Source organism: Hippopotamus amphibius, chromosome 12, assembly GCF_030028045.1.
Source record: "Hippopotamus amphibius kiboko isolate mHipAmp2 chromosome 12, mHipAmp2.hap2, whole genome shotgun sequence".
Classification (NCBI taxonomy): domain Eukaryota; kingdom Metazoa; phylum Chordata; class Mammalia; order Artiodactyla; family Hippopotamidae; genus Hippopotamus; species Hippopotamus amphibius.
Window position 1 is genome coordinate 16,108,928 of NC_080197.1, and position 11,836 is coordinate 16,120,763.

The following is an 11,836-nucleotide window of genomic DNA, read 5'->3' on the forward strand; positions in this document are numbered from 1 at the left end:
GATACACAGATACATAGATAGATGGATAAATAGTGAGAAGGAGAAAGAGAGCGAGAGAGGGAATAAAAGACATATTTAAAAAGAAAATATTGGGACTTCCTGGGTGGCACAGTGGTTAAGAATTCATCTACCAATGCAGAGGACATGAGTTCAAGCCTTGGTCTGGGACGATCCTACATGCCACGGAGCAACTAAGCACGTGCGCCACAACCAGTGAGCCTGAGCTCTAGAGCCTGCGAACCACAGCCTCTGAAGTCCACGTGCCTAGAGCCTGTGATCCGCAACAAGAGAAGCCACTACAATAACGAGCCCGAGCACCGCAATGAAGAGTAGCCCCTGCCCACCACAACTAGAGAAAGGCCCATGCACAGCAACAAAGACCCAACGCAGCCAATAAATAAATAAATATTTTTAAAAAAGAAAATATTGACTCATGCAATCCCGGGGCCTGGCAGGTATGAAATTTGTACAGCAGCCTGGAAATTTAGGTAAGGACTAATGTTGCATTCTTGCACCTGAATTCTGAAGGACAGCAGGTTAGAAAGTCAGGCAGGGTTTCTAAATTTCAGGCTTAAGGAACATTCTTCTTCAGGAAACCTTTGTCGTTGCTCTTAAGGCCTTCAACTGATTGGATGAGGCTCACTCACATTACAGAGGGTCATTGGCTTGACTCAAAGTCTACTGATTTAAATGTTTAATCGCATCTAAAAATACCTTCACAGCAACATCTAGACTGGTGTTTGGCCGAACAACAGAGCACCAGAGCCTAGCCAGGTTGAACACAAAATTAACCATCACAAAAGTGTATGTTATTTTAATACAAACAAGATAGAGCCATGGCACTCAGAGTAGTAACAGAGCTGCCACCTTTTCTTGGGCTGGGAGATATGAAACTTGTCACACGTCACAATAAAGAACATGAAGGGACTTCCCTGGCAGTCCAGTGGTTAAGACTCTATGCTTCTACTGCAGGGGGCAAGGGTTCAATCTCTGACCAGGGAACTAAGATCCCGCATGAGTACGCTGCGACCAAAAAACAAAAAACAAAACGAAGCAAAAAAACATGAAGAGCTGATTTATGGACCCATTGAGGAAGAAACGATGCCTGGATACTAAGAATCTCTACATGCTCTGGTTGGATGGTAAGTAAATATGATGGCACCTCTTCTCTACAGTTATTTCAAATCTTCATGGATAAATCATAATGCCTGTGAATTCTGTAACACATTAAAATCAAATTGTATATGTAGACAGAGGCCTCCCCACACCCAAAAGGCAATTCTCTCCTGAAGGCTCAGTCAGGCATTTAATGGGGCTGGGCAAGAAAGGTCCAAACCCAAGAACCCAAGGACCCAAGGACCTGACAGCCCCGTGTGCCCAATGTCCAGCGTACCCGACTGTCATAAGAAAAACGCCCACCATGCTGAGTGGACCGGACACAGTGCTGAGTACTTTCCAAATACTCTTTACAATAACCATGTGACATAGGAGAAACCAAAACTCCCATCTTGCAGCTGAGGAAACTGAGGCTCTGAGGTCAGTGATTTTCTTCCAACCCAGGTATCTCTGACCTTAAGTTTAGGTTCTTTTTTTTTTAATTGAAGTATAGTTGATTTACAATGTTGCTTTTTAAAATTTTTTTTTGAAGTACAGTTGATTTATTTTTTTAAAACTTTTTAAAAATTTTTTATTTATTGGCTACATTGGGTCTTCGTTGCTGTGTGCTGGCTTTCTGTAGTTGCGGAGAGTGGGGGCTACTCTTCGTTGCAGTGCGCAGACTTCTCACTGCAGTGGCTTCTTTTGTTGCAGAGCACAGGCTCTAGAACGCAGGCTCAGTATTTGTGGTGCACCAACTCAGTTGCCCCGTGGCATGTGGGATCTTCCTGGACCAGGGATTGAACCCGTGTCCCCTGCATTGGCAGGCAGATTCTTAACCACTGTACTACCAGGAAAGCCCAAAGTATAGTTGATTCACAATGTTGTAAAGTTCAGGTTCTTAGCAACCACATGGTATTGACTCTGTGCATCTTCTTGATTATAGCCTGAGGGCCTAGCACAATATCTGGCAGGCAGCAAGAATACATTAAATAGTTTTTGTGTGAATGGACTGACAATGAATGAGTCTATAGAATTTATAGAGGCGATGGAGGCTGTGTGAGGTAGGCTCAGTGAATCAATATTGGGTTAAGATTCAGCTAAGAGTGGGGAGTGTCCACCCATTCCCATTCGCAAACAGGTTCTGGGGATCAGCATGGGAGTAACCAGTTTTAGAAAAGCTTGATCTGGTGTTGTGTAATTCACTCATTATGCAGCTTTGGGCTTGTACCTCCTTCTGAGGGCTTCACTCTCCTGCTGCCAACAGGAAGTTGGGTCTGGATCAGGAGTCAGCAAACATATTCTGTGAAGGACCAGAGAATAAATATTTTAGGCTTTATCTAAAGCTTAATTTGGGTCTCTGCCACAACTCTGCAACTCCCCCACTGTAGTGCAAAAGTTGCCTCAGACAAAACATAAATGAATGAGTGGCTGTATTCCAATACAACATCATTTAGAAAAATAGGGAGCTGTCTGGATTTGGTCACCAGGCTGTAGTTTGCTGACCCCTGGTCTAGATGGCCTCTGAGATTCCTTTTAATCTTAACAGTCTATGATTTTTTTATTTTGGCCATGTCACGTGGCTTGTGGGTTCTTAGTTCCCCAACCAGGATTGAACCCAGTGCCCCGGTAGTGAGAGTGCCGAGTCCTAACCACTGGACTGCCAGGGAAGTCCCAACAGTGTATAATTTAGAACCAAATGTAAAGATTTAGAACCAAAAGGATAAAGGACAGAAATGATTATACAATGTCATTACCCTCCTATGGTGTCCATGGCAGACATTGCTAATTGATCACAGGACTCTTCTGATGAGAAAGGAGTTGGCTTTTATAATCAATTACAGGTAGAGAATTCTAGCTGGAGCATTCTCTCTCTCACTCCTTATGAAGCAAATATGTAGAAAACTGCAGATACTCTCTTGAATGTGACATTGAAGAAACAGAGAGTGGGAAGTCTGTCCGATTCTTCCACTCTCATTCCCGGGTGAGAGGAATCACATTGTCCCCAGGGTGGTATAAGTGAGAACCAAAATCTTGAACCCAAGCCAAGCTGTTAGACCCAACAGTGATATTACCCCATTGGTGGAAGTCAGACTCTCTGTCTCACTCTTACTTGCCCTACTGAGTCCGCTAGCTAGGAGTGAAGGCCCCTGACACATAGCAGCTATCCAGTGCATGCTGATTTTCTTCTTTTTCTTTTCTCACCAAAATTTAAATCATTGAGTGACTTCTGCATAGAGGGATCAGCTAGTTGGAGGATACTTTACAAATTAGTTCACGTGGAGCTTGACAATGCATGACTCTTTTGTGTCTATTTGAGTTTCCACAAACCTCCACTGTGAAGGGTAAATAGGGAACTTCCAAACATCAAGAAGTTACATGATATTGAGCCAAGAGTTTGGGCTTTGTGGTTAGACAAAGTTCTAGAGATAACTATCTCTTGATTGTTAGAAGCAATCTATACAGGCAGCAATCTATGGCGGGCATCATTTTTTGTTAGCGTGTGAAATCTGCTGGGGATTTGGGGGTAGGAAGTGTTCCTCTAACACTTCAAATTACACACTGTAACTAAAGGTTGACTACAGTGACTGGTGAGTTGTTTTGCCCCTTTATCTCAGATTCAATTCTCTTTAGTCGTATGGGAAAACATTTATTCTTTTCAGGGTCCTGTCTTACCCACAACCTCGCAACTCTCTGAGAAGGCTGATTTTTTAGGATCAACCCATTTCACAGTTGGGAAGACTGAGCTCCAAAGAGATCTGTTGAGGGCAGAGTTCTTTCTTCTGTACTTTTATTTGACAATTGTTTATGAACACTTTCTATGTATCAGGCATGGAATAGGCACCAGAGATACAACAGTGTAAATACTTGGGGGAGATCAATATTTGTTGGTTGAGGGATACGTTATTAGCAACCCAGGTTCTTGGACTCTTTAATCCACAGAAAGTTTTTTAAAATAAATTTATTTATTTATTTGCTGCATTGCGTCTTCATTGCTGCACACAGGCTTTCTCTAGTTGAGGCAAGCGGTGGCTACTCTTCATTGTGATGAGCGGGCTCCTCATTGATGTGGCTTCTCTTGTGGAACACAGGCTCTAGGGGCACAGGCTTCAGTAGCTGCAGCACACAGGCTCAATAGTTGTGGCTCATGGGCTCTAGAGCACAGGCTCAGTAGTTGTGGCACATGGGCTTAGTTGCTCTGCGGCATGTGGGATCATCCTGGAGCAGGGCTTGAACCCGTGTCCCTTGCATTGGCAGGCAGATGCTCAGCCACTGCGCCACCTAGGAAGTCCCTAATCCATAGAAATTTGCTAAGAGGCCAGACAAGAAATTCAGGTAAGTCTTTATTGGGACTTGACTGCTGCAGCACCAGGGAGCAAAAACAAGTAATAGGTTCTCTTGCTCGCTTGCTGGGGAGGTGGTGGGCTGGTCCCTTAAATGGGGTGAGGGTATGGGTGGGTCCAGGGGGGCTGGGCCGGAGGGGTGGGTTGGGTGGTCTGCCTACCCCCTTGGTGGGGCTGTGTGCAGGGTGCATGCACAGTACACTGTTTTTGCTCCCACACCTCAGAAGTGGCAGTTGGGTTTTTGGTCTTTTTGTATCTTATTGTGCATAATTTGCCCCAACTGCCCATGCACACAGTTATTTTTAGTCTCTTATAGATTCTTTGTATGCTGTTGCTCTAGGAGAGGAGGAGACGTTTGTCCAGGTGCAAGCACTGCATCAAAGGGTCCTGGGTCCCAGGTCCCAGGTTCCAGTCTGTCTCAATGTCATCTGAAATTTGAGAAGGAAATTGCATTGAGCAATCAGTAGAGAGTTTCACAATTCCCTGGGAGTCCAGGGGGAGAACTAAGGGTTCATTGCCCAACATCTCAGCTGAGAATCCAAGACTAAATAGCATCTTTGCAGTTGACCTTTTACCTCCAGCTCCACTAACAAGGCTAAGGGGCCTGGGGCCCCCACGATGCTCAGGGTTCAGATGGACACCTGAGATGGTTTTCTTATCAGCCTGGTGACATCCTGCAGGCCAGCTTCTCCTGTTTCTTCCCTGGCAGTTACTCTGTTGGCCTTGCAGTCTTGCCTGAGACAGGAATGTGGCACTCTGTCTCTGGTATCAAGCTACCTGATCTGTGGCTGAGCTTCTTGCTTATGCTATTGAAGCTGGGAGGGGCCAAGGAAATGCTGGTAATGCCACACCCACTAGGGAAAGTATAAAGAGGGAGGTTTGACCACCAGAGTCACTGTGCCCTCACCATGAAGTCCAGTGGCCTCTTCCCCTTTGTGCTTCTTGCCCTGGGAACCCTGGCACCTTGGGCTGTGGAAGGTGCTGAAAATGGTGAGTTGGAGTCACCCTGGTACAATCTTGGCTGCAAGGTCAGAGGTGGGGGCCTCTGGTGGCATGGGGATGTCCCATTCTCTAGACTGTAATCTCTCAGCTTCGTTTCTGGAGATGTCCCTGGGGGTGTGTTTATGTCCATCTGGGCTCCAAGGTCTCTGTGCAAGCTTCTGAGCTTCTGGAAATTCTTCTCTTACTCAGCCATCTGTCAACCTAGGTCTCACTCCCTTTCTGTTCTTATTCCCTCCCCACCTTCATTTCCCAGCCAGTGGCTCTCCAATCATCATTCTGACTCTTGCTGTTTCTTTCCCTTAATCTCTGTTTTCCTGCCTCTGGCTCTAGCACTTCACCTGCCTGTTGATTCTATTTATCTCTGTTTATTTCCCTCCCTCTCCATCATGCTCAGCTTGCCTCTCTGCCTATGTGTAGCCTTGCTTTTCCCGCTTTTCCCTGGGACTGGAAACCTTGGCTGGGAGCCCTATGCCTTTCTCCTGATCATGTGCATGATTTCAAGCCTGTCACTCTTCATGGAGGTCAGACAGAGACATCCCTTTGGATTTTGTGGACAGTCACCTGGGTGAGGGTCACTCCTGGAAAGCGGTGCTTTGTCCAGGAGCTGTGATGGCTACCAAACACCCAGCCTTCTCCCAAACTCTTAAACTTCTCTTCAAAAGCTTTGAAACCTGGAGCCTGCCCTCCTAGAAGACCTGCCCACTGCCTTAGATTTGAGAAACCCAAGTGCAGGAGTGACTGGCAGTGTCCAGATAAGAAGAAATGTTGCCTTGATACTTGTGGAGCCAAATGCCTGGACCCTGTCAAAATCTTGAAAGCAGGTAAGGAGGTGGGAGAGTTGGTGGAGAGGAGAGGGCTGAAGGGTACAGCATCAGAGGGACAGGGTCCTGTCCTGCCAGGCCTCCTCCTTGCCAAGAATTGTTGAGCCAAGTTTGTCAGGGAGATACCCACTTGGCTGGTAAAGCAGCCAGTCTGCCAGGTGGTCAGTTTTTCAGGTAACAGTCATCTGGTCATTCAGATAACCAGGCAGTTGGCAGCCACCCAGCCATGCAGCACTGGACAACCAGCTACCTGCGTTGACTGGGGGCCCGATATCAGAGGAGAGCCAGATCCTACCTTCAGGGGGTGCCCTGGCCTCAGGAAGGACATGGTGGTCTTGGGGCTGGGAAGTGATGATTCTCTGTGATCAGGCTGGGGCAGGGGCTGGGGTCCAGAAGCAGGGAGTGATGTGGAAGGTATAAGGCTTCTAACCCATAACTCTACTCTCACCAGTTAAGGAGAAGCCTGGGAAGTGTCCAGTGGTCAACATCCAATGTCAGATGCTTAACCCCCCCAGTCGCTGTGAGACAGACAGCCAGTGCAGGGGTCAATTAAAGTGCTGCAAGGGTGCATGTGGAAAAGACTGCATTCCCCCTGTGAAAGGTAAGGAGGGGCTGGGGCAGGCTGACTTCCCTCCCTCCAGCTCTCTTGGTCTCAACCCTCTGGAGTTCCAGGCATATAAACACGGGGACTCCTGATCCCGATCCCAAGCAGAGCCTCTGCCTGACTCCCTTGTCTTTCAAGAGCCCTATTCCCTGGGCCACAGGGCAAGGATTTCCATAGGATGGCTCATGGCTCTGATTGTATCCAGCCCTTCTGAGTAAGGGCCCAGACAAGTGACTCTGAGTTTCAGTTTCCTTATCTGTAAAATGGACATAATGAACTTGAAAGTGCATCATCAAAAGCACTGTGCACTAAATATGTACAATTAAGGTTATTTCCAGGATGTCATCTAGGGACAAAGCCCAAAAGATCGGTGGATTTTGAGGATAATCTTGCTCAATGCTCTGACTTTAGAGTTTTCTAGTAAAATAGAGGCTTGAACTCAGCCTCCTGATACCAAGGCTCATTCAACTATTTCAGCACCTTGTTATTTCCTCTATCTCAAAGGGTTTCTTGTGGGGAGAATGTGGAGATGACTTGGCTGGTTCCTATATCGAAGCCCTGATCTCATTTTCTCTCACAGCCTGATTCCCGCCATTTGGAAGAGGTTCTGGATTCCTGCTCTATGTGGTCTGGGAATTTCACTTCTACTCCCAGGCTTGGATCACTGGGGCACTCCGTGGTGAAGACTTGGTCCTATCACCACTATCTTCTTTGCAGAAAGGCTTGGCACCCAGTAGGCTGCCAGCAAATGCCTATTTGATTGGTCAATAAATAAATGAGCATATTTCTCTCTGTACATCCTGCTTCTGTGGTTCACTGGGGAGTATGAGTGGGTGGGAGGTGATGGGGGAATGTCTGGATAAGAGGCCTCCGTCCTACAGATATGGAGTGGAAGAAAGAGGCTTAGGGGCTGGACAGACATGAATTTACATCATGAGTCTGAAAAGACGTGGCTCTGTGATTTGGGACAAATGACTTTATCTCCTACATTTTAATCTATTGACCTGCAAAGTGATGATAAAAATCAACTTCTCACAGTGTTTGGAGCATTGGGGTATCCGATACAAAATGCATAGCAATGTTACGGGCCCACAGCAGGTTCTCAAAAAAGAGTGGATACTTGCCTTCTGTGATGGTCTTGAGCCTCTTTCATTTCTTCTCTCTCCCAAGACAATATTTCTTCTATCTTAAGTGTTGAACAGAACAACATGCACCAATGATCAGTCCGAAGGGAGGACTCTAAACACATCTGTCTGTCCATTGTATATTGGTATTGGAGTCTCCAAGGAAAGCACAACTTAGTCGAGCATTGAATGAAGCAATGCTTCACTTACACAAGATGCTTCCACAGCAGGCTTCGATTTCCCGTGGCCAGGGAGGCTCTCCTGGCAGCTGATGCTGGGCAATTTAGCTACAGACACTCCTCTCACGCCATGGTAGAAGGATCCCATCCCCTTCCGGCCGAGGACAGATACAGCAGTGGGGTTAACCAGATGCCAGAGGGCACACACTGACACAAAACAAAAGAGCAAGCATTGAGCTTGAAACAGGGAAAAATGTTTTCACACATGGCGATAAGCCTGCCACAGGCTGTGTGGGCTCCTTATGTCTTAGTAAGTAAGTATTCCAGGTCCAAGGGCCATTCTTTTGCAGTGGGGGATGCATTCATGAGACTGACTTTCCCAACAATAGTATTGTCATGGTAGCTCACTTTGATGACATGTTCTTGGCCAGAACCATAGGAGGGTAATATTGTTCTTGACTCAGTGGAGTGGAAAGAGTAACAAGAGCCGGAATTCCTAGAGCTAAAGCCAAGTAGGGAACTTCGCTCTACATTTTTCTGTGCTCTATGGATTCTAAAGGAAACAGAGAACTTGATTAGATTAATGATTTAAAAAAAAAAGACAAAATAAAATTGAATTCAATCCTTTTCTGGAAAATGCCACTGGTCTAAGAAAATATTCCATACTATTTCAACCAATATTCCAAGAGCAACAACTGGATGTATGAAATTAACCATTTCAGAGGTGAGGGAAAAGGGGAAGAGCCACTTAATTCATTTTATGAGCCATTCAATTTATTTTAATTTCATTCATTTTAGCCACCCTCTAAGTTGACTCCCAATGATCCTCATTTCTTGGTGTTCACCCGCTTGCGTGGTCCCCTCCCACATTTTTGCACAGTTGGTCTCTGTGACCAGTAAAATATTGCAGAGTGACAGATCATTATGTCCTTAGAAGATCAGATCATTAAAAGAGATTAGCTTCCATGTGGGGAGGTTGTGCTCTCCCCGATCATTTGCTCTAGCAGAACTCAGCAGCCTCGGTCGTGAGGACACTCAGCCATCTGTGGAGTGGCCCCCGGGATGAGGAACTAACGCCTTTGGCCAACAGCCTGTGCAGAGTCGCGGCCCACCAACGCTCATGTGAGAGACTTGGAAGTAGATTTTTCAGTCTCAGTCTAGTCTTGTCCTGGCAAACAGCTTGGTCACACCCTGTGAGATTCCCCAGGCCAGAACCACCCGCCCAAGCTGTTCCTGGATTTTTTTTTTTTCTTCAAATACTTCACAGTTGTCATCGCTTATCTACAACCTTAAATAAGATGGGAGTTGACAAGGCTGGTTAATGTTAGAGGTGGTGGTGGGATAACGCTTCATCAATTACACATCAAGTTTTACACACTTGAAACCACCCAGTTTGGGGGGACTTCGCTGGCGGTCCAGTGGTTAAGACTTCGTGCTCCCACTGGAGGGGGTGCGGGTTCGATGCAGAGTCAGGGAATTAAGATCCTGCATGCCATGCAGTGCAGCCAAAAAGAAGAAAAAATAAAAAAATAAAAACCACTCAGTTTTATTAATTAACACATAGTAAGTTTACACAGAGTCTAAATAAAGCCTTCCAAAATCCACTCTAGAATCCTTGCTCAAAATACAAATTATAAGCATTCAGACTTTCTTGTTCTTCTGGTGTAATGATCTGAGGGATAAGATTTTTATGGTTTACAAAACGGACTGTAATTATTTATGGTTTACAAAATGGATAGATGTACACTAATCATATGACCTTTCAGGGAAGGGTTACTCATACTTTTCTTGGGTATCTAAGAAGATTACTTTATTTCAGCCATGTCAACATATATTCATGACTTCTATCTACTGCTATCATGAAGATACATCAGGATTTCAATGAACCCTAACCCTCAGACTGTAAGATGATGTTTATGGTTTTAAGATGGTAAGTTTTGGGACAATTTGTTATGTAGCTGTAAATAACAAATTTGCTGAGGTTAACAAAAATTTGATACTGCAACCTAATATTCTGGCCTGTAGAAGAAAAAATAATTATGTGCCAATTTTGTCTTCTCTGAAAAAGGTTGGGAACCTCTTAAATAAAATGTTAGGACTTCCCTGGTGGCAAAGTGGTTAAGAATCTGCCTGCCAATGCAGGGGATACAGGTTTGATCCCTGGCCTGGGAAGATTCCACATGCTGCGGAGCAACTAAGCCCGTGTGCCACAACTACTGAAGCCCTAGCCCATGCTCTGTAACAAAAGAAGCCACTGTAATGAGCTGCCCTTGCACCGCAACAAAGAGTAGCCCCTGCTAGCCGCAACTAGAGAAAGCCCATGCACAGCAAGGAAGACCCAACGCAGCTAATAAATAAAAATTAATTAATTAAAAATAAATAAAATGTTAAACATTACAATTCATGAGGATTTAAAAAACTCTTCTAAAAGTGATATGTGAATTCTTTATTAAAATTAAGAATGGGAATGAAAGGATAGAAATTAATCCAAAAGAAAAGACACCTATCTGACACTTTGCCGCAAAACCCACATTAAGTTGAATTTTCAGCTGTATTGTCTCTAAAGTCGTAAACAAAATAAGTCACCCCCATTTTTCAACAGTGTATGAGATATACAAAACTATGCAATGAGATAAAGGAATAACATGTATAAGAATGAAAAGAAAGATTATTGTCATTATTTGCAGACAGTATCATTTCCTACATAACAATTTAAGACGTTCAATACAATGGATGAAACGTTTCATCAGAGTTGCTAGATATAAGGTTTATACAAAATTCTATAGCATTTCTCCACATTACCCATAATCAGTCAGAAATAATAAAAGTAGACATAAATAATCAAAGAAACAAACCCTGCAATATACTTAGGAACAAACCTAAAAATTATGCTAGAACTTCAAGAATAAGAAAAAAAAAGAATTTTATTGGAGGTCTAAAATAAGAACTGAATAAATGTAGAAGTAATGTTTAAAGATTGCAACTCTTTTCTAAAAAAATATTTATTTATTTATTTTGGCTGCTCCGGGTCTTAATTGCGGCATGCGGACTCCTAGTTGTGGCATGCAGATTCCGGTTCTGTGACCAGGGATCAAACCCAGGCCCCCTGCATTGGGAGCACAGAGGCTTACCCACTGGACCGCCAGGGAAGTCCCTAAAGATTGCAAAAATCTTAAAAATTTTTTTTAAAATTTTAAAAATCTTTAAAAAATCACTTATAAATTCAATATAACTGCAATAGAAACCCCAACATGATTTTTTAAAACTTGGCAAAGTGATCCTACAGTTCATATATTAGTGTAAAGTTTGCAGAAGAACCAAGAACATTTTTTTAAAAAGTACAAGAATGGAGGCTAGCCATACCACATATCAAAATATTATTATATTGTTTTTACATTATAATAATAAAAGTAGTATGATGTTGGTACACGAATAAACAAACAGCCTTATTGAATGGAACAGAATGTCTAAAAGAAAATCTGTGCATTCTTGAATATTTGTTATGTAAAAAGGAGCAATTTTTACAACTGGGTAGGGCAAAGCTCAAACTAGTAATGAAAGCAATTGTTTTTTTTTAAAGTTCACACTGACCACTTTTATTGAGTTTAACAGTAATTTTTAGCACAGAGTAAGAGGGTTCTACCCTAAGAGAAACAGAAATGGTAGA

The 11,836-nt window shown here is 44.0% G+C and overlaps 1 protein-coding gene across 1 annotated transcript; it reads left to right on the forward strand.

Annotated features, from left to right (window-relative positions):
- Positions 1 to 5,278: 5,278 nt before the first annotated feature.
- LOC130833224 (antileukoproteinase-like) lies at positions 5,279 to 7,656 on the forward strand. The gene is made up of 4 exons (XM_057702643.1): positions 5,279 to 5,429; positions 6,104 to 6,262; positions 6,714 to 6,863; positions 7,447 to 7,656. Exons 1-4 carry the CDS (start codon positions 5,348 to 5,350, stop codon positions 7,449 to 7,451), a joined length of 396 nt encoding a protein of 131 aa, XP_057558626.1. The 5' UTR covers positions 5,279 to 5,347; the 3' UTR covers positions 7,452 to 7,656.
- Positions 7,657 to 11,836: the final 4,180 nt, after the last annotated feature.